This window comes from Brachyistius frenatus, unplaced genomic scaffold (assembly GCF_029030835.1).
Source record: "Brachyistius frenatus isolate BFR_SWC_R1_liver_20210118 unplaced genomic scaffold, ASM2903083v1 Contig_230, whole genome shotgun sequence".
Lineage (NCBI taxonomy): Eukaryota > Metazoa > Chordata > Actinopteri > Embiotocidae > Brachyistius > Brachyistius frenatus.
The window spans coordinates 488,630-512,500 of record NW_027210829.1 but is presented as its reverse complement, the minus strand read 5'-3'; the positions used below and the strand labels follow the sequence as shown (position 1 = coordinate 512,500).

Here is a 23,871-nt window from a genome sequence, read left to right as displayed (position 1 = left end):
TAAACCTATAATGTTCAAGGATATTCTGTCTGTTTCAACCACAGCCCTGCGGTTTTAAAGAGCCAGATTCAGGTCAGACATCCAGTCACTTTACCCACCTAAATCCGGACACAAAATATTTTTGGAAGACCTGATCCTGAACAGAACCTGCATGTAAAAGTTGTACGATTGTACGAGTTGGAATAAAAAAGCATTGTAGCTGCAAGCCACACGAACTTTTCAATGTGGTTAATCAGGAGTGTTCGGCATACATTATTAAAAAAAAAAAAAAAAAAGGCATATAATATTGTGATAATATATACAACGGTCCTAAAAAAATTCATTCTGCGTTGAACGTGTTGATTTAACTCTGTGGTCAGTTTTGTAGTGCCTCTGTCATGAACGGCATTACATTCGTTCTATACAGTAGGTGTATCTGGTGTAGCCTCAGTATCTTACTGTGTAATGAACCTCATTTTAGTTAGCATTTTGTCAAGTTTACATTGCTCTACACCTGTCAGGCCAGCCTTTCAAGTAACTTCACCACAACGCCAAACCACATTTGAGGTTCATGGTTTTGCATAGATCCCAAAACTCTTCACCAACAAAGAGGACCTCAGCTTCATGACACGACCTGTCACCTGCTTCCCATCAGCAAACACTCCTAATTACATTTAATCACAGTGAATTATTTAACCCTGTGGTGGGAGACTGTTTGGTGTAACTGCTGGATTTGTAACTGCTGGTTTACTAACTGCTGTCATGGCTGTCACTGATATGATAGTAAAGTATGTCCGGTGAAATGTTTGATCATTTACATAAAAAGCAACACATCGTATGTGTCACTATTACTCTCAGTAAAATGATTTGTCCGTTTCAGTTTGTGCACAAAGTCACATGATGAAAAATACTGTAATAATGACTGACAAAAGGATCCCGTGTACTCCTGCTGGTAAGTACATTAAAGCCTCTGTTTCTCCTGTATTCTCTCTCTTCTTAAATCATCTCTTCTTCCAAAAAAACATCTACTCATCAAACCTCTCCCAATCATTGTCTTCAACTGCATCTAAGTTTTGTTTTAGTTTTTTTGTATCATCCTTTCCTCCCGTCATGTACCCATCCATCCCTGCAATCCCTCCCTCTGTCGCCTGCTGATGAATAACAGTAAATGTGCTCTCTTTGACCTGATGGGAGATTAGTGTGACATTTAGTAAAGGGCACCACATTAATACACAAAAACACACACTCTGTAACCTCTCTCTCTGTCTCTCTCTCTCTCTCTCACACACACACACACACACACACAACACTGGGCATGCATAACCACTTTCATCTGTTGCTAATGAGGGCACAGTGAAGGACTCGTACACCTTCTGCCATCTCTCCTTCTGTCACTCCTTTCTCTTCCTTGTGTCTACAAACCCAAACATCCCCCACTTCTACACACTTTATGTATGCTTTTTATTTTCATTATCGTTCCCTCAGTTTTGTACCGCTGCATCATTTGGTCTGCCCTGTTGTGATTTCTCCTCATTTTTTGCAGTACCTCTTTTCTTTGCTCTCTATTTTTATATTGCATATTTCTATAGGGGTATGCACATACAGAATTTTGCTTTATATCCTTTGTGCACGTTTGTGTGTTTCGGTGCACAACATATGTATGTATGTATGTATGTATATGTGTGCACCTGGCTCAACATGTGAATTACAGGCCTCTCCTTTGCTCTGCTCCAACTCTCTCTTTTTAAGCTGTAGGAGCACCACAGAACAGAATACTTAATAAGTGGCTTTGCAAATGTTTAATGAGGAAGGAAATAAATGTAACACGTTAGTTAACATTCAAAGATATCCACGATGTGTTTCGGTGAGGATCACTGAATGTAAACTACAAAATTTGTTAACAAAAGAACTCCACCGAAAACTCCACCTTTGATCTAATCTGTTAGATATAAGTACACCAAGTAAAACTCAAACAATCAAATCTGTAAGCCGAAGACAAATCTGAACTGTTACAACTGGGGGTAGCACATTAGTGTGGTGTGTTATAGCCTGGAATTACCAGATCTAAATTCACTCCATGAATAGATGGGTTTGGCCACGCTCCATTGGAGAGTGTTTCCAGTCGTTGCATCCTAATAGGCGTAGACCTCAGGTTTAATTTTTAAACTATTGGAGCAGCTTTTAACCAATCAGCACTGATCACCACATGACATATGTTGTGCACTGAAACTCGCCGAGCTGTAAACACAAGCAGAGCGCAGCACCGTGCTCCGGCTTCCAATACTTGATATTCGTTTGCATTTGTTGTGCTACTGTTGTAGCTCGACCACCACCACCACCATTGGAACTACATTTCGAAACAAATGCTTGACTTCAACATCATCGCACTTAGCCCAGCCCGCTGGACGCTGATTGATCTGCCTTCAAGAGTTGCTAAGCAAGCCTTAACGCAAACAGGGTTTCCAGACAATAATCATAACGAAAATTAAAGCTGCGAGCAATGAGCAGGTAGAGCCGAGTTACAATCAGTCTGGCTACGACTGCTACATTTCAGCTCATTGTGAAAACTGGCTTGAACATGATGCCCTTCCTGGCTCACTGGTCTCCTACACAAGATAACCAACCCGGGGATCGCTGAGAAACATCCCAGGGACTGGCACTGATTTCTGGCTCTCACTTGTGCAACCGCAGTAACTGTACGGACAGTGCCATGTTCAGGATTTGCCAGAACTGCTGTGCTCAGTTCGTGGTGGTTAAATAGTTAGGCCATCCCGGACCGTATCAGTTGAATGGTGGCAGTGTGTTCTGCTTTGCCTGCCTCACCATGTGGTTTGAGTCAGTTTACAACGTATGTCCAAATTAGGGCAGAACAGATAGTCCGTTTGCAAAGCCCAGAGTCATGCAATCAAAGATGGCACATTCAATAGAATGCATAGAAGCTTGTGGTAAAATGAGCCTCAGGGTTGGAGTTGGGCCTCGTTCTCTTCCAGATTGCTAATGCTAAGCATAACATACAGTAGAGGCAGTGTTTACTGAGTGGTTAGCATTATTCTCAGATATAATTTGACTCTATGGAACATTGTTTCTTTCACTGACTTTCAATCTTTTCCTTTTTATCTATTCCTATTCATCCATCTTAATTCTTGTGAACTTCCTCATCTTCCCCCTCGTCTCTGTTTGTGTCTTCCAGTTAAACACTTTCTAGACCATGTGTCCCGCATTCATTCTTTCTTGTCCCTTTCTTTCTCTGTCCCTCCTCCGTATTTTCATCTGTTACACTTTCTTTCTCCACTTCTCTCAGTGTTTCTTGCCCTGTGTCTGTCTGTCTCGCTCCCAGGCGTGGCCCGTGTCAAATTAACAAGAGCTGACAAGGATAATTCCCTGACTCAGTCTGTGGTTTACTCTTCCCCTCTGCTCCTCCCCCTCTTTCACTCCATCCCTCTGTCATCCCCCAGTTCTCTCTTATCCATCCTGCCGTTCAGCCGTGTTTCATGGTCTTTTCATTTCGGCTGCTTCTATCCATCTGTTTTACCCCCTAAGTTTTTCTCCTTTAACTTCCACTGTATTCTCCTCAGTAATCTGTTTATTGCTCTGTCTGGTATTTCATTCATGCCTTCTGTCCGGCATCAGTCCCTCCATCTGTCTTTCTGGGTCTCTGCAGTGTCTGTGTCTGCCTGTTAGCCGATCAATCTGTCTTTCTATTCATCTAAACGTCCCTGTGACTGTCCTCTTGTCTCTCCTTCGCAACCCTTTCAACCCTGCCTCCATCCCACCAAATCTGTGCCAGTCTTAATTAGATTCATCCCATCATTTCCATTCTTTCACTTGATCCTTCCTTCCTCTCTAATTTCCTCTTGTTGTCTTGTTGCCTTTCCCCGTGTGTCATGCATTGTGAACACTTGCACATATTCTGGTGAGGGTCATATTTAGGATATTTACATGAAACTATACATCAACATACACAGATTGTAGAATATTGCCACTTAAAATAAAAAAAAAAAGACAACAAAAATCTACAACAAAGTAAACAAACTTGACAGGGTAGCAAATTATTTTTCATGACCAACAAAAGTGTCTTTCTATGCAGATGACCTGCTGGCCTACATGTGCCCTGCTGATGTCTCCCTGAGTAGGTCAGAGTCTCTACCAGCTCCAGGGCTGCAGCTCTGCAGCCGGGCTAAGCTTTGACATCCTTGGAGGCGGACAAGGGAAAATAAATTCACCTACATGGTTCAATATGGCCTCTCATTATTATTATAATTAGGTTTGTTTGTATGCATCAGTTTAACAAGGGTCACTGAAGACAGAATAGAGAGTTCCCAGGCACCAACACAATCCTTAAGTATTAAATAACCTCTACATATGCATAAAACTCACACTATACTGCATCAAATATGAAAAGAAGTTGATTTCTATTAATACATGTGTCAGCAGAGGCAACTGTTAAATATCTCAATCCCTATTTAGGTAGAACGCTCTAAAAGTGTTGAATGCTGACGCCACGTTCAATAAACAACATGGGAAAGAAACTGTCCGAAATTCCCCTCTTACGGCCCTAATTATACTTTTGCATCCACACGGCACACGCTGCATGCAGACCTGACTCAGACTCCAAGTTTATGACAGAGCAGACCGCATGTGTGGATCACATGCATCGACAAATGTGTGAACACGTCCGTGTATGCAGACATCAAATGTAGTATAAACAGAACCACATGGATGTCTGCTGTCCGTATCCATTTGGTATGAACGGCCAATAACAATTTCACACGACAACATTAAAGTGGGGCCAGGGTGTGGCAACTTTCTACTTTCTCCCCCGAATATCAGAAGAGAAGTAAACGTATCTGATACGTCTTGATTTTAATTTATGAAAGGCCCGTACTTCTATTTTCAGACAAAACTAAACAGTCATTTGTCTTACACAAAAGGAAAAAAAAATCAACAAGCCAAAATCAAGTGGATGATTATATGCACATTTTATTGTGGGGAGATTATTTTTTTTTATAAAAACTCTAAAAAAATTATACGTACTAAAAAACTGAGGGTTAAAATGAATCACATTTGAAATATCTGAAGCAGAGACCGTCTTGCCCTTGACGTCGTAAATTGTGGCTTAAATTTTCTTCTCCCACAGCTACTTTAAGGATTTGTAATATGACGTAATGTCTTAATCCTGAAGTCAAATTTATTATGGACTGGCTGCATATTATCATCCAAAGCATTAAGAACACTAGTACCTTTCCTTACATTGATGACCTTGTCTCTGTCCACAGAGACAATAGAACAGAGAAAAGCCAAAACCACAAAGTAAGATGCAAAAAAAAATCTCTGATAGAAAAAAAAAGAGCCAGAAGGATGGAGAGTGAATGAGAAAGCAATGAGCTCTTTCCATTGTTTCTTTTGTACTTCCTTTCTCCCTGAATTCCACTCAAATCTGTCTCTTTGAATGTTGTGATCATTAAAAAGTGGCTGCAACATTTTTCAATATGTATATAATACTGTAAGATTGATTCTTTTCATAGAATTTCGTGGCATAATTACAAAAAAAATGTGACTTTTGGTAAAAGCGATCATTAGCCTCTCTCTCCAGTCTCTCAACAGTGGGATTCTTGGTGCTAGTGTTACTTAATATTATGTCCAAAATTCCTCTGAACCTGTCTGTTTGATGGTTGCAAGAATATTTTTTGTTCCTTCCTCCATTGCAAGAAATTCTGGAAACTTTAGCAGTTCTGAATTTGGTCATAAAGCGATACCCTCATCCTGTCCTATGTATTAAACAAATATTTATTTTTATATCATGTAAATTAAAGTAATGTAGCTATAGTATATCCAATATTCCTTGGCTCGTGGCCAATCCTCTTGCCAATAGTCTTTTTGTTATGTATTCCAGCGATGTGGTAATGAATTAGTGCTGCTGATGAAGGATGTGTTGCATGTTATCAAGTGTTTCGTAATGTGTGCACTGTCGTCTGTGCTTGAGTTACAAATGAAATATCCTTTGAGACAATTTGGCACTCAGTCTTGTATTACATATCCCTCTCGCATGTCTCGCCCTCCTTCTTCATGATACATACATTGTAGAGAGAGACGCAAACAGAATCAATAAGAGCCCCATCAGCCGCAGACAAAGATGGACGTGGGCCCTTTCTCTCTCTCTAACTGTCTACTTTGACTCGAACTCGGTCCATCTTTTATTTATCTCTCTAAAATGGTGAGGACAGAGAGTCAAATTGAAGTTTTTTCTGTACAGGTTATAACACACTGTATATCCATGCTATGTATAATGCTGTCTTGCTTTGAATGTACATTTTGAAAGCTCTATTTACTTTTTTTTTCTTTTATAATTGTAAAATGTATTAAAATTTCTCATTGTGGTTTGTGAGGTGTGCATGAAACAAAACTATGACTCAGACAACACTTGGCTGAGTTACAAGTCTAATGCTACTTTAAATGACTTATATACTATAGACTAATAGTTGAACATTGCTTATTGCCTGCTTGTATTAAAGGCCTGTTGAGATTGTTGTAGAGGGTGTGTCATATTTCAATATGCTTTGGGTTTTGGGTTGACTTGTGTTATTAATAACTCAACAGTCCTTCTTAATCCAAGGAGATATGGTGACCAAATAAAACAGTAAAAATGCTAAAAAAAAAAAAAAAAAAAGAGCCTCAAGAAAGCCTGAATTTGAAAAGAAAATAGTAAACTGAACCATTTGGAAAAGTGTTTTATACAGTTGCTTGATGTGAATCAATTAGTACATTTGGACTTTGTGATAGCCATTTGCATGGTCTTTTGCCATTTGCTGATAGTTTTGTTGGTCATTCTTGTTCATTTGACATGCCACATACTGTAACAATTCTTCAAGTGCTACTTAAAAACGGGAAATGGTTTTCCCAACAAGTAACTACTGAAAACATGATCATGTTCTTTTCCTGGATTAGCTTTTCTGTTTCCATAGTTTACCATGGCATATCAGTTTCTATGAAACTGTGAATATCATTTATTCTATAATAACGAAGGGCTTACACCTGACTAGCTGACTGAATGAGGCCTTTTGTTTCCACTGTTTTAAGTTTTACTTTTAGAGGGTTTAACTCAGGGACGTGACTGTCTAGTCAGGATGGTAAAGGAATTTTTCTGAGTTCATGTTTGTTGATAGAGGAAAGGGCTCCGATATGGATCGGTTAGTGTGTGTGTGTGTGTGTGTGTGTGTGTGTGTGTGTGTGTGTGTGTGTGTGTGTGTGTGTGTGTGTGTGTGTGTGTGTGTGTGTGTGTGTGTGTGTAAGAGAGAATATGCTGATGGATTTGGGTGTGCGCATGGCTAAATCAGCACCTCCTGAAAAGTCCTCAGATCCTTGAAAACCTTTAGCCAATGGTGCGTTTATGTGTGTATCATACAGTATGTGCAAAAAAGTGCAAATATTTAAGTTTCAGTACAGAGACTTCTTTCAGTGCATACAAATAAGTAATTCAAGATTTATGTCTTTATGACCGAGTGAATGTGTTTGCCTTTTGTATTTTTTATAAACTTTTGTTGAACTTTAGTAACCAGATTGTGTTTTCTGCATACTTTTCTGTGTGTATGTGTTTGAGTGCACTTAAATTACATTGAATCTCTCCTTTATCTGAACAGTGCATAATATAATATTAATTGAAAATGAATTATTGATTACTGATTTTAAATGAAGCACTTATAAGTCAAAGTGAAATAACGAGTGTGCTTACATAAGTGAGTTAAAAGTAATCAAAGTGAGTGGATTATTTTTTTTACCTATAAAGTGAACATGACCTTCATGATTATATACTGAGTATATGAATACAGCAAATCACGACCGAATGTAAATGCTAACAGAGTGAGGGAGTGTTTATATCTGTTCTGTGAGGCCTACCTGTACACAGTGGTTGGTGGGTAGTTGGCGATGTCATAAATGAGCCTTATGTGTCCCTGATACAGCTCCAGTGCCAGGGGGTCATGGTCCTCCTTGTACAACAAAATGCCGTTGTCTTTATCTGTAGCCACCTGGAGAGACAAAAAAGTTGGTCACAAAAATGGGCGATACTTCTTCAAGGAAGCTGTAATAACTGCAGCAATTAAACATTACAAAAATTACATCATCATATCCGTTGTGAGATGCGACAATATTGAGAATCCACAGTGTGTGACAGCCTATACTTTTCAGGCTGATTTAGCAATTTGGCTCACAAACATGGCTTTATATGCAGATGTAAATGGACTTCATTTTTTTGAAATAATACCCTGAAGAAATCTGTTAGTGGGTTCGGCTGCACCTGCAGCTTAGGGAATGCAGCAGAGAAGCTTTCTTTTCGCCTAAATTGGGTATACGCATTGAATAAAACTAATTTGAGTAGATTCTTATTATAAGCACTAATCATAAATTAGCCAGGTCATCTCATCTGCTGTCATGCTACTGCAAACCTGCTGGACTTTCTTCAGCTACAAATTAACTGATTATTTACTACAAGTGATATGCAGTGTTATTTTTCGATTTCAAAATTTAAAGCCTGAAAACTTGAAACTATGGTGACATGTTTTGGTAACTCCTCCTTGTCTTTACCGGTGGTTGTCTCAGCATTGTAAAATCTGTGCGTTTTTAGCCTGAAGTTCCTCAGGTCTAGAAAAGCACCTAAGTTGGTACGAAACTAGTTTCTAGTATATTTAAGAGATTGCAAGTGTTGTATGTGTGTAGATCTGAGTCAACGATCAAATCGTCGACCATTAAACTGCTAAAGAACCGTAAAAACGAGGGGGGGAAAAAAAAACCTATGAAATGCCACTATGCATGTCTCTAAACGAGGTGACTCGCACCTCCTTCTCTCAGAGACACACTTAACATGTCGCACTCGCTCGCGTGCTCCGCTAAGCGCTAACTAACTAGCAAGTGGAAATGGGGCCACGGGGCCAAGCACTTAACACTCTGGCGTCAACGGAGCATAGCCAAGTCAACACCTGCTAACAAGCTTGCTGAGAAAAAAGCGAGCGAGGCAGGCTAAGAGGAGAAAAAAAAAAAAAAAGAGAGGGAGAGATGGAGACAACAAAGAAAAAGATACGAAGAGAGTGAGATACAGAAGTGGGCGAACAGAGAAGTGGGATGCAGACGGAAAGGAAAGAGAGAAGAAGTGTTAAAGAGAACGAGAAAAAGCAGAGAGTGATTTATGAAGTGCCGTGGCCCTTTTCATTCTCTCTTTTCATTTTCTCTCTCTTGCCTCTGACTCAAGGCCTCTTGGTAGAGTTTTAACAGCCTTGGCACTGACATTGAAAGCTCCTGGCAGGAACGCAGAAGCACACGGGCGTGCACGCGCGCACACACACACACACACACACACACACGCACACACACACACACACACACACACACACACACAGATCCAAACAGGTGGTAAATTTCAATTAGACTGCCCTTCTTTTCTTGTTTCTCTTTCACCTACTTACACTCTCATTTCCAAAAAGGAGGAAAATATGTCTCTATTAGGATATGACTCTCGGGTGTCTGAAATGTATGGTCTGTGTGAATGAGCGCGCGCGTGTGTGTGTGTGTGTGTGTGTGTGTGTGTGCGTGCACCGACACGGGCGCTCAGTGGGCCATGGAAACAGAGGGTGTAGCAGATGTTTGCTTTGCTTCGTCGGCACTAAGTTGTGCAACTCTATAGCCTTGATTTGAACGACGCGCTGCTCTATTTCAAGCAGCACAATGTTTACCAAAGAGTGCTAGAGAATGTGTTTTTTTTTGTACTTTAAAGCATTGACATACTGTGGAGATATTTAAATCGTTAGAAAAGCAGGATATCAAGGGGTATTATGCAAACGTACAAAAGTTTATTTCAAAATAAGAGCTTTTCTATAAATAACTGTTTATCACTGGATTTCTACACGTGCATGGCCAGAGGTCAAAGGTTAACCCTACCTGTAATGAAATATGAGCAGTTGGGCGGAGCTTGGCGCCTGGCAGCTCCACGTACCCATCGCGACCCAGGAAGTGCACGGTGGCCATTTTGTCACATTTGTTGCCATAGTAACCTGGCATGCAGCGGCAGATGGGCTCCCCAGCAACCACCAGGCACTGGGCGCCGTTCTGGCAATCCGATTGGTCGCAGGGGCTGGTCTGCAGCAAGATCATTGGCGGAGGGTTCTCGCAGAAGAGCCCGCTGAGGGAGGAGCAGATTCAACAGAAGATAACTTATTTATAGAGCTTTAATTGGGTGATTTGCTGCATCTGCATCCTCTGATAAAAGAGGTTTAGTACTTGTTGTGTAATTTGTCTCATTGCATTACATTTGGAGATTTGACCTGCGAAGATGGAAAGGTAATACTCCGAACTTTTCTTTGAATTTATCTACGCAGCAGTTTTCTTCATGTCTCTGTCTCCCTCTTCTTCTTGTTTTCCTGCATACCTATGACTTCTTCTCGCTCTTTTCTCTCTGTCCCTTGTGATGAATGTGTTTCTCTCTTGCCAAAAGTCTCTGCTATAATTAACCACATGGAGCTGCATCTGCTGCACACGCACGCGCGCACACACACACACACACACACACACACACACACACACACACACACACACACACACACACACACACACACACACACACACACACACACACACACACACACACACACACACACACACACACACACACGTGCACACAGTGGGTCGAGACAGTCAAGTGTCTGATTATGAAGTGCCATCTGCATCTCCTCCCAGTCTGGCCATGCAGTGTATAACTATGTTTGTGTCTGATCTGTTTCCATGACTCTCACCTGAAACCCTCTTTGCAGACGCAGGTATAGCCGTTAACAGCGTCCACACACTCCGCTCCGTGTTGACACTTATTCTCCAGACAGTCATTATAGTCCTGCTCACACTGTTGGCCCACGTAGCCCGGTAAACACTCGCACCTAGAGTGTCATGGAAATATAGAGAGGATTACGGTGTGTGTGGGCAGCAGGCCTTTGCCTCATGACTGCAGATGTTTCCCTGCACAGAGAGGTGACAGGTCTGGTCCTTTTCTGTGCGTGCTCAGTAACAACATGTGTTTCCTGCTAAAGTGTTTCTGAGTGGGACGCCAAACTTTATACTCACTGACCAAGTTCCTTGAGGACAAGCTCAATTATGAATGTGTACATGGAAAATATCTTATTAGGACTTTCAAATTCATAAAACCTCTTCAATGGAGGAACTTAAACAAACCGAATGGGCAGTAACTTAAGAGTTCTTAAAGATTTCCCTTGAGTAGACGAACCAAAAAAATTACTAGAAAACATGCCACTGAAATGGTACTTTCTAGATGACTGACAGGTGTATTACACATTTCGGTGTGATGCCAGGTTGAATATACATGTGTATGGATCACTGTGAAAATGTACAGTGTGGCCCAAGAAACAAACGGGATGCGACTGATCTAAAATTTTTAAGACTGAAAATGCCTTTGATTTAATAGCCCATTTTAGAATTGATATACTGTTTCGTGGAAAGCTTTACTATGATCGTATGTAAAGGTTAAAACACAAATACCGTAAGACAAAATGTATGCATTATCCATTTTTACAATCCCCATCAAAGACTACAATTTAAAAGACCATAAATTTCACTTGAAAGTACCGATCTCTAACAGAAGCGCATGTACCTCCTTATATAAACCTTTATCTACCTCAGTGACATGTTCAGACATCTGAATCTCTGTATTTGCCTGAGGGCAGCAATGTTTAGCAGTGATCACCCTGATTCCTCTTGTGTCACAGAGTCAGCTTTTAACTTTTTGACCTCACAGCTCCTGTCACTTTCACAGCGATATGACCTCCAACCCGTTTTAGATGCCAACCTGGTGTGAATCTGCTGCTCACCTGTAACTGCGGCCAAAATGGACGCACTTTGAGTCATGCTGACAGGGGTCGAAACCACTGAGACAGGGGTCAACCACCTCCTCGCAAAGGTCACCTGGTGATAAAGACAGAAATGATTTATTTATTAAAGTGATTACAAATGTTTGCGTGTGGGGCTGAATCAGCAGGTGCACGTGCGTTTGGGCTTTTGTTTTATTCCAGCTGCAGCATGATGACAACAGAGAGGTTTGAATGATTTTTTTCAAAATAAATGCATGGGGAAAAAAGAATGCAGTTGAGAGTGATGGTAATAGAAAAACATGCCGAGGGAAAAGAAAAGAGATGGAAGAGGAGCTAACCTTTTTGCATGTACTCTCTGTCAGCTCCAAATGACAGTGGAAGAAAAACGAAAAGGAAAAAGTAAACAAGGGTTGAAAGAAGATCATTTATATACGTGTATATCTTGTTCAGGACCTCAGATGTGTGGTGGAAGTCCTCATGCACACAAATACACAGAGGGAATAGCCTTATCAGCTTTTTCTCAGAGCTGATGGAGGAGGGGGTTAATAGGCTGTGTAACAGTGGAGGCTGTCTAAAGATGAACGCGCACACACACACACACACACACACACACACACACACACACACACACACACACACACACACACACACACACACACACACACACACACACACACACACACACACACACACACACACACACACTACATGCTCAAAGGGTGAGAAGGGTTAACAGTGTGTTTAAAAGCAGTAGCTGAAGCTAGTCATAAGAAGGAAGAGGGGACTGAGAAAGGTCAAGCATATTTCCATCGTTCTCTGCCTGCTTTAATCTAATCCTGCTGCCTCCCTCCCAGCCTGTCTGTCTCCAACACCCTCCTCTCAAGTCACTTTTAGAAAAATGTTGTCCTCAGCTATACTTCTTATTACACTCCTGCTTCTGCTGGACTTGATGTCTGAAAGTCTTTAAGCTCCATGTACCACAAAAAATAAAAAAAATAAAAGTGTGCTGTGAACGTAAATTCAAATTGTCCAATCTTAGCGCTCCCTAAGCAGACTATTACACGCTTCAGACACTTAGTTAAATATGCCAACGTTAATTTATCACTGTGAAATTACCTGCGATACCTTAGAATAATTATCATATACCAACGACATAGTGTTGGCGATGAAGATAAACATGTTAGACGTGATTTACCCAGCGGACTTTAATTTTACCTCCACTGCGAGAGACTTTTTATTGTCGGTCAGTTTGTGAAGCACGGTCAGTGTCCCCTGTCTGACTTGTGCCATAAAGCAACACAACAGATTGCCAAGAAAATATTTCCAGTGTTAATTATAAAAGTTGAAGAAGCCAAAAGAAGCTGCAGTCATTTTTGTTTTCTTTCAAGTAAAGTTATTAAATAATGTTAAAGTGTAAGCCGGGACACATTCGACATTTTGCACATATTATGAACATATCAATCCTGTAGTGGAGGGGTTTTACTCAGAAGGTCAATTTTAGTAAATAAATAAAGACACAAAATATTGACACTATAGCTATGTATGAAGGGTAATCAAGTTCCAGGAATGTTCCTGTTGTGTGCAAACAGCGAGTAGTACAGTAATGCGGATGGAGCAGGAGGAAGCTATAGCCTGAGTGTCCAAGACAGAAGAAGGTGCGTCTGATCAGGAGCACAAACATGTGGGGTTTCTTTGACAGTCGCGGGATTGTGCATCATAAATTCGTACCTCAGAGTCAGACTGCCAACAACGAATTGTACTGTGATGTTCTGAGGCGTCTGAGGGAAAAACATTCGGCACAACAATCTGAACTGTGGCTTGATGGCACTTTGGTTCTCAAACATTACAACACGCATGAGTTGGTTCCTCGTTTTAATTTTTCCCTCTGTTGTAAATATGACGTGACAGTCCTGGTTGCTAAGTTGGGAGAAAGCAGACTGGCTAGCGAAGGACTGTCCTCTTAACATGACACCTGATGATTACGCTGCGGTTCACTGAGCTGAGTGGAGGTTCAGAGCCAAAAGAACCAGCTGTGTGCCCGAGTGTGTGCGTGTGTGTGTGTGTGTGTGTGTGTGTGTGTGTGTGTGTGTGTGTGTGTGTGTGTGTGTGTGTGTGTGTGTGTGTGTGTGTGTGTGTGTGTGTGTGTGTGTGTGTGTGTGCTTGTGTAGCAGCTGTATGTGGTAAGCTGGCTGGCAGTGTGTGAGGATTCTCAGGGCCAACAATGATAATGACATGGTGCGTGTGCTGGTGAGTGCGTGTGTGCATATTGACTGAGATCCAGTGTCAAAGGGGACCTGATGTGCATGCGTGTGTGTGTATGTATGTATGTATGTATGTATGCGTGTGTGTGTAGTGTGTATCTTAGAGGACAGAAAAACTTAACTTCCCAGTCAGCAGTTTAGCTCCAACTTGCTGGACTCCACCGAGTCAGCTCTCCACCTCTCTCTTACTCCTTGTGCCCTTTATCGGCCTTTTCTTCACCCTTTCCCTTGCTCTGTTTATTTTTCCCTTTCCCTCCAGAACACAGTCCCTGTTTGCCATTTCCCTGTCATGCGCCCCCTCTCTCCCTCTTTCTCCTGTGTGATTGCTCTTTAAACCTCCTCCAGGAACAGTTTCAGGTCACTGCGGAGAGGCTGTCCATTACTAACTTACCATCCAGTAAAGTGGAAAATATGATTTTGTGCATGTCTAGTCGTACTGGAGGGACTTGGTGACCCCTCCAGCCTCTCAGGGGCAAAGACCGAGGGTTTGAGTGTAGAAATAGACGGTGTGTGTGTAACTTTGTGTGCATGCCTCTACCTGTGTAGTTGGGTGGACAGACGCAGGTGTAGTTGTTGACTCCATCGATGCAGGTGGAGTTGTTCTCACAGTCGTTGTCTTCACAGTCATCTGGGTTTATCTCACAGCGTTGACCCTCGAAACCCGGCGGACAAACACAGCTATGCACACACAAACACACAGGCACACAAAATGTGCATTATTACATGGTGACTGCTCCAGATCTGAGCACACGCTCCCGCTGCACAACATTGAAATAAAATCAATCGGCCAGATCAATCAGCTACTCAACTTCACTTCCCCTTAAATTCACCTGGAAGAGGGAGCTTTAAAGAAAAACTATTTAATCCGTATTCTAGTGGGTTTTTCCTCTCCATCCTGTGCTGGTTCTTACACACCACTGGAGTCACAGCGTACCAATATTTAGTGGTCAAACAAGAGACACCATGTCATGACTCGTTTTATAGCAGAAATTAAATTTGTACATGGCTGCTCAAAGTTTAAACACTTCCTGCAGCCGCCAACCCCTCCTGACAATCTTTTTCTGCACAAAAAAAGTTTGAGCGAATCAATCCTCCCTTTTAGATGAAGTCCTTTGATTCATATCAGCGCTTCCTTTCCTGTTGGGGGATGTTTCATAATTAAATATCAGAAGACAAAATTTGCCTAGCTTCCACTCTCTAATAAGGCTGAAGAAAAAAAAACTTTAAAACAAAACACCCACCTAGAGCTAAAAAAAAAAGAAAAGAAAATGCTGAGATAAACTCAGTTTGATGACACTACGGTTGGACGCCGCCCACCTGGACGACTCAAAGGGAATTATCAAAGCCTCCTCCTCTCTTCTTTTTCCCCCTCCCGCCCTTCATATTCATCTCACCCTTCTCTTTTTCTCACCAGCCTTTGATCTCTTCCCCTTTACCACCATTTGTATCTCGGTTAGGTTAACTCCTTGAAATGAATTGCAAAATAGAAACACTACCTTTAGGTGAAGATCACCCCCCCACACACACACGCACACACACATACACACAAGGTTTGATAAATCTGACCACAGCTGCATTCGACAACTTGCCCTCTCTCACGACTCTATTCTATTTCTACTCCTACACATCAGTGAGTCGAGTTACTTCTGTTGGACGGAAATAATTCTGTAGCGAGATCACACATTAAGCAAAGGGGAAAGTGAGTGACAATTATCAACCAACACAAACACATTCACCCTTATTTGTGACACAGGATCCTTTGTCGTCCCCACTCTCTCGCACCTGTACAACTTATTCTAGTGTTTTGTTTTGTCCCTCTTTTCTCACCCTGATTTTTCTAATCTAACTCTGGTGCCTCAGACTTTTTCTCACGCCAACACTTATCTCACTCATTCTCTCCTCCCACACCATATATGATAGTCATTTATTACCCCCACCCTGTTAGTCTGCCAGTGTGGAAAAGCTTTGCTAAAAGTTTAATTAAAGAGTTTGTGACCTCTAGGTGGCAGAATGACTCCAAACAAACTCAGCACCTGAGAAACAATGAGCCTATTAAGTTTTTATGGCTAATATATCATGAAAAATCTGGACTAATTACTCATCTAACAGAGACAAAACAACATAATAATCCCAATAAAAAAAATACATGTTTTTAACCACACCCACCATTATGAGCTACAAACAGTTAAAAGCAACATGGTTTGGGTGTTGATATTGAAAAGTATTGTTCGATGAGTGACCCTGTAATTGGATTCAGTACTAATATCAGAGATGTTGTTTTGTGCAACCTGATATTTAATTTCCATACTTATTAAAACAGAGTTTAAAAATTCATAATTCTGCTTAATCTAACTAATTTTTCTGATATCTGCTGCTACTTAAGATTATTCACAGTATTCTGCCAAATGGTGTAACTTTGTCATTCACTCACGTACTCACTGAGTGACAGATGGATTTACAGGGGTGACTTTGCTGTTAAAGTTCAGCCAAAGAGAGAAAAAGAAGGGATAAAGTGGATAAAGAAAAAAAAAGTGAGAGCAGGGTTGGGAAAGTAAGAAGAAAAGAAAAAGGACATTAAGAGTTCATGAGAAACAAATGACATACATACAAATGAGAGGAGCACTGACAGGGTCAGAGAGCACTGTTCCACCAATCAAATCACAATCCTGACATTTAAATTATATAGTTTGACAAATGGGTTCCTGTGAAGAACCCAGGCTAATTGGACTTATTGAATATCCCCAACTGATTATATAACATGTTAAAATGTCAAAGGGGCCTGGTCTCCCTCTATCTCTGTACCGCTCTCAGAGGGCATGAGAATCTACCTGTGTTGGTATTACCATTAAGAAAAGATCTGTAAAGGGTAAAGAGACCCCGAATAGCATTACCACGCAGGTTGTTAAAGGCCAGACGCATATCAAAGCTTTCCAAAGGGCAAAGGCCTTATTAGGGGGGTCGAGGGGTAGACAAATCTGGTAGAAAGATATTTATGACAATTGTTTCAATTACAGTCGCTGTTCATCACGAGCCTCGGACAAAAGGAGGACTTTTTGGAGAGGCCCTGATTACCCAAGCAGGCACAACAGGGGATGCCCATGCACACAAAGACATATGTACTTGCGTTTGCAGTTAATAAACAGGATGACTGAATTTAAATTATTTTTCTAAATATATGCAATTCAACTTCCAAGGCTGCCTCATTGGCTCTTCAAAGTCTTTTAAAGAGTTTATAATATTATATGTTTGACGTGGTTTGGTTCAATTCAATGGTTAAAATAGCTGTTTGGTTATAAACTGCACCACATTAAACAGTCTCATAGCATATGGTCTGTTTTTAATTTATCCCATTTCTCCCCATTGTTGACCACTTTGATTACTTTTGGTCTGCGGTCTGCTACCAGTTATACTTCGTCTCTTTGCACAAATTTAACTTTGACACTCGTGCTTTAGTTTCTCAGTCCAAAAAGGGTTATTCATGAGACAATAGGGGTGGGGGTACACAGACAAGGCCAAGAAAATTTAAAGGTTTTCTTAGACGGCTCTAGAAAATATTTTACTCGATTTCAAGATGTTATTTTGCACACAAAAATACCGGAGTAACCTCGCGGTGTGAAGCAAGTGTGAGATCGAGGATCAGCTGGGAAAAGATGGGCAGGAAAGTGAATGAGTGATGCTCTGATCTCCCCTCCCTCAACAACTGCCACTGAGAGGCTCTTGACCCCCAGCGTCTCTAGTGGAGCTGCACTGCAGCCAAGAGTCAAACACTGTGATTGTGTTGGGCAGCTCCCAGGTGTGAATGTGTGAAACTGTATGAATATAAAACAGGGAGGTTCCTTGAAAGAAGGCTTTCCCTGAGTGAATATAGATGAAGAGATGAACAGTATGGTGAATGGATATTATAGTCCCTAATATCAAAAGTATTATCAATGTCCAAAACACAACACAGATTTACACGTGTATTCATTCCATAGATAGACAGTATATACAAATGGACGTAGTCTCCAGATCTAAAAAATTAAACCAATGTTTCTTTAAGTGCAATACAAATGAGGGCCACTAGGCGCTGGCTCCAATAAACTCCAATTAAAATTATCTTGTGATCTCCAAGATGAAGACATTTTTTCCACAAGTCATTATGGTCTCACTTGGAAAATTCAGTCCTTATGATCAGTGTACTGATGGCCTTTCTGAAAATACTTCCATAATTCATTAGATATTTGGCCTCAAAGAGAGCTATGTTTGGGGGCGTATCTGGTTTGATTGAAGAGCCTGGGGTACAGTCAGCTTTCCGGGACAGGTGGGCGGGGCGTAGTGCCCTCGGGTTCTTCCCAACGGCCTGGTAGAAAATGCCAGACTCCAGGCTTAAAAATGACGGATCACGAACCAATGAATGATGTCACAGCAGTTTGCCACTTGACTCAAACAGACCGGAATTATTCACAATGAAAGTTCCCCTTCTGAACTGTTACTGCAACAAACTGCACATGGAAGGAAAACTGTACAGTTAATGACGCTCATGCACATCATTCTTAAATCCTCGAATGTCATCATGCCTCACATTTAGAAATGTGTCACAAAATGTAAATATCTAGGTCAAGGGCAGGTAAGCCTTTCCTGCTTCTACAAATATTTTGTGCTGTGTGTTGAGAGCTTTATGCAAAACTAGCACTGAAAACACATATGAACTATAATATAAGTTTAAGCATATCTTTGAGCAGTTGAGGAGGTGAGTGAAAGAGCAAAAGGATTTAATGAGCAACCCGAATGGAGTTTCACTCCTTTGAAATGTCCCCTCTATTCCTGTCTAACCCGCCCACCCTTACACACACACACATACACACAGGCAGGGAAACACATCAAAAGGTCAAAGTAAGTTGTTATCTTGGATAATGCATTGTCCAGTGAAGCAAGACTGTCCACTCTAATCACGTTGTCTATATTTCTGGGGGCTGACAAAAGTTAATTTTCCCTTTGGATGAGAATACAGGGTGAGGTTTTTAAATTGTCTCCGCTAATAGAGAGAGTCGGCAGGGTAGAAAGGGCGATGAGATTTGACCCGCAGCCTAAATGGATTCCCAAAGAACTTCTTTGAAGGGACCATTTCTTCTTTCTTTTCTTCTTAGTCATCTACACACAATAAGTCGGCTAAATATTCGTCCTTATAATGGATTTAAATGAGGATTGGCAGACAAAAATGCAGTCTTTCTTACTGACATACTTTCAGAAAAAACTCTAAAATTGGCTTATTTATTAACAGATTTTAGTGTACCTGAAGTAGTCTTCATGGCCAGGCTGGATGTGACAGGTTCCTCCATTCGAACAAGGAAAGCTAATACAGGCATTGATGGGTATTTCACAGTCTTGACCCTGGAGGAGAGGAGAGGAGAGAGAGGAGAGGAGAGGAGAGGAGAGGAGAGGAGAGGAGAGGGCAAAGCAAAGAAATTCATAACTGAATATTAGATATTTTTTCTTTCAGAAATAATTTCAACATTCAAACAAATACAGTGACATCCAAGGTTGCATTCAAAACTTCATTACTAACATCTTTTGACACTGTTCCCTTTACTCAACAGGCGAATGAGAAAATCTTATGAACCTCTCGGTCTTAAAACATATTAAATCACAGCAATCATGTATATATCAAAACAGATTTGAAACAGAACATGCAACCATTTATTCATAGTGGATTAATTAGGCTTTTTAAAACCACAACTGTTATGTAAAGAATATTTTTCATAAAATCTGAACATGTCTGAATGTGTTTTTCTAAAAACAAGGCCGGCCTTTCCCTCAAATTCATCAAGTTCTGACATTTATCGTTTACTTTGAACATGAGATTCTGCAATATCTTAGATAGAGGATACAGCTAGTTCTTAACCCAACGACTAACTTTTCAACCGGAGGTCTAGCTAAAAAAAAAAAAAAAGAAGCTTATTCAGCTGGTTTGGTGGAGTTCAGCTATGTGTATAAATGTTGTCCAATGTTCAAGAGGTACATGAATAGCTCATTTTGTGCAAAGTAGACTCCTGTTTTAAATGAACTCTTATTGTTTGTTTGTCTACCTCATGCATATGCCCAAACAGTTATCAGCAGCACAAATGTACATTTCTAAAAGCACAATACACAAACACACATGTAGGCTTTGTTGCTCTTTCCACCACACGCCTGTTTTTATCAATAAACAGCTTTCACCAGGAACTGTATCATGTATCAGGTCCTACACACAAACACACACACACACACACACACACACACACACACACACACACACACACACACACACACACACACACACACACACACACACACACACACACACACACACACATGTACGCATGCACACACTCCCTCTCCCCACCCCTGTTGCTGCAGTTTTAATTTCAAACCAACAAACCCTCGGCTGCCAACACGCCCACTGCCCTCTGATCAAAGCTGAAAAAAGGACGTTTATTCTTGTTTTCGATCTCCATCCATCTTCATTATTTCCCTCTTTTCTTTTTTTAACCGTCACACTTTGTTTACATTTTGTTCACTCTCGCTTGCATTCCACCTCTCCCTCTTTCTCACTATTCCTTTTTTTTTTTTTTTTTTTTCCCTTCATTGCTCCCATGGTGCCTTTCCGAGTACATGTCTTGCTCTTTTCTTTTTACCTTCGCCTCCCTCGCTCTGTCTCCTGCAGTTAAATTTCTTCCCCCTCTCTTTCTCATTCTCTCTACCTCTTTTGTTCTTTGCTGCTCCTTCTTTGATTTCTCTAACACATTTTAATTAACGTTGTCCCAGTGGATACCAACAGAGAGAAAAACATACATGCAGACATGTGCATGCACACGCACACACACACACACACACACACACACACACACACACACACACACACACACACACACACACACACACACACACACACACACACACACACACACACACACACACACACACACACACACACACACACACACACACACACATAGCAACAGTCCCTGTTTCCCAGTCTGTGACCTTGGCAAGTGATGTTTTAATTAAAAGCAAGACTAAGGCTTTGTCCTCCTGTAAAAGCCCAAAGGTTATGAGGTGTGTGTTCTCATGAGACCCCAAGAATATATTTAAAGTGCTTGCAGACACACTCAAGCACGTACACACAAACAAACACAGGTACACAAAATCTCCTTCAGAGGCTTGAACCCAGTGATCTATGTACACATTCAAGCACCAGGTAATCTGATGAGTACACATACAGTACTGTTCAAAAGTTTCAGGCATTTAAGATTTTTAGATTCTAATGGACCACGTAATACAACGAGGGAGGTGTGTGATGGGTCCTTGATTCATGCTGCAGCATAACAACGACCCCAAAGATACAGCCAGAGTCATAGAGAACCTATGATGGTATTGCTTTTAAAAGCATCCTCACTTTAGTTTCCACAGTCCTGCACAAGCACACACTCACACATGTTCTGCACACAATGGAAATCGCCCTTTGAGGAGTATAACACCCTTTATCTTTTGATCAATCTGTAGCAGCCAGCTCAGACATCATTCCTCGATTGATAGACAGGTAGATACATTATACATACTGGGCCGAAGCTAAGCCTGATAATGCTGCTCATACAGCGGGTGTATGCAGCATGGCTTTCCACCCAAAATACATTTCACAGAAGCAACCAATTCCGGCAAATGTAACTTTAATTCAGAAGCTCTGAAAAACATAGTAACCACGAAAAATTGGCCCGTTGATTGACAGTGAAGGCAGATGGTACTGGAAATCAGCAGCACATGGTACTCTCTGACTGATTTCTACAGCTTCCACAGCTGCAGGAATCCATTTTCACTTTTGATGAATGACGTTTTAAATGCTTCAAACAAACAGCAAAAAGATGGTAAGAGCTGATCAACTTAATGACAAAGATATACGATAGCAATAAATCAATAAAAGAACTAATGTAAATGTCCATGGGACCGTAACAGAGAATACGTGAGAGTTTGGTCAAACTTACACATTGCAGTACTCACTGACTAAAAAGAAATTAAGCATAAAATAATTTTTCAAACTTCTAAGAACAAAAAGTTTGCGCAGATCAGCTTGTCACCTCCAGCAACTTTCTTCTACTTAGAAGTCTCTCGCTGTGCTGCTGTCTAATATCTCACCTTGAATCCATATGGACAGGTGCAGTGGTAGGATCCAGCGGCATCAGAGACACAGGTCCCGTTGTTTTGGCAGGGTGCTGACAGGCAGGGGGCGCACTTTGACATCAGGCTGATATCAACTGGACCTATAATAAGAAGACAGAGAGGGAGCAAAGGAAAGTGTCAGAGGCAAAGACCTACATGTTTAGGTCTACTGTGTTTAAAGGCGCACCCACCGACTTCATTTAATGGATGTGTGCTGGGAAAAAGCCTCACAGGATCAGAAAAGTAAGTGCTTAGGAGAGCAATAAATGTGATTTGTTTCAGAGGCCAGGTCATACAGAGGCAAGAAGAAGAGGAAGAGGAGATCTGATTCAGTGTGATGACGTGAGGCACCTCTATACCTCAATAAGAGTTTGCTGCCATAGCTGGTAGTTACAGCCCACTTTATCAGGTTTCGTGTGGAAAAACGTGATTTTTCCATTTTTCAAACCCACATGCACAGCACAAACAATCAGTGTGTCGTTTTAGTCTTTGTGCTGAAAAATGCTTTTTAAGAAGACTTTTTTTGTGTGTGCGTTAAAAGTCCCCATCTCAATTATTTTACCTTGATAGCAGTGGACCATGGAGGAACAAATGTTAGAGGTCTGTGGCTCCTGTACTCTGTTCGGTGAATAGATCTTTACCTTCTTAACTTTGAACCAACAGTATTACCGTGATTATTAGCCTCAATTCAAGCCTCATTCAAGCTCCTGCTAAACAAGTTCAGACAATGCTGCTGAAGCCGAGCACTGCCTTATAAATCTCTCTGTATTTAACAGGATACAAAGCTTTTAAATCTGGTGTCTGCACTGGCCAGATGAATCCATACTGACCATTGGTGAAATAAAACTAAGAGGAATAATATTTTTTTGCCTGAAACCAAACCTTGAGTAAGAAATAAATTGCACAAATGGGGAGCTTTCTGATTTGCAGACAGCCTAAAAAGTTACATGGAATACTTGCACCTGAATATGGTCTGAGTTCTGTGATTAAAACTGGTGAAGATTGACATGTAAGGACAAACACTAGTACAGACTGTAGGAGATGATGGCACGACAACAAAACTGAAAGAAGAGGCGAGTACTTACCTTTACACTGAAATCTGTTGAGCGGAGTGGTGAGTAGCAGTCTGTCAGCCATGTCAGGAGGTCCAGTACAACGAGCAATACCTAAAACCACAGTTTATCAATACACAGCATATACTCAGCCATTTCCCTCACACTGAATATCAGACGCTTTTGAACGCAGACACTAAATTTTGGTTCCTTTAATAGTCCTTGACTGTGATTTCTTACCAGGTTCTTTAAAGCCGGCCTTGACCCACTGGGACAACCAGCGCAGGTCACAGTTACAGTACAAGGGGTTGGCGCCGAGAGCCCTACACACAAGTAATAGCATACGACAATACATTTTGACTCCTTAAGATACACACAATCAGAAGTGCACCGACAAACAAGAGACATGAGGCTGTACGTACAGGTGGGAAAGAGACGTGAGGTGGTTGAACGCTCCTTCTGGGATAGTTGAAAGGTCGTTACCATGGAGAGTCCTGGAGAAGAGAAACAGAGAGTGTGCACGAATATTAATCACAAAACAGTGAC

General features: G+C 41.2%; 1 protein-coding gene across 2 annotated transcripts in view; it reads right to left on the bottom strand.

Moving 5' to 3' along the window:
- slit3 (slit homolog 3 (Drosophila)) overlaps positions 1-23,871 on the bottom strand; it is a 256,297-nt gene that overhangs the window by 9,227 nt on the left and 223,199 nt on the right. The window contains exons 24-34 of one of the 2 annotated variants that reach the window (XM_069720029.1): positions 23,748-23,819; positions 23,566-23,648; positions 23,359-23,439; positions 22,250-22,374; positions 19,374-19,471; positions 14,640-14,779; positions 12,179-12,202; positions 11,841-11,934; positions 10,758-10,895; positions 9,907-10,147; positions 7,873-8,003 (exon numbers count right to left, since the gene is read on the bottom strand). In XM_069720029.1, coding sequence (XP_069576130.1) covers positions 7,873-8,003; positions 9,907-10,147; positions 10,758-10,895; positions 11,841-11,934; positions 12,179-12,202; positions 14,640-14,779; positions 19,374-19,471; positions 22,250-22,374; positions 23,359-23,439; positions 23,566-23,648; positions 23,748-23,819 — 1,227 coding nt within the window. The remainder of the gene's footprint in view (positions 1-7,872; positions 8,004-9,906; positions 10,148-10,757; positions 10,896-11,840; positions 11,935-12,178; positions 12,203-14,639; positions 14,780-19,373; positions 19,472-22,249; positions 22,375-23,358; positions 23,440-23,565; positions 23,649-23,747; positions 23,820-23,871) is intronic. The other variant, XM_069720030.1, reaches the window with a different exon arrangement.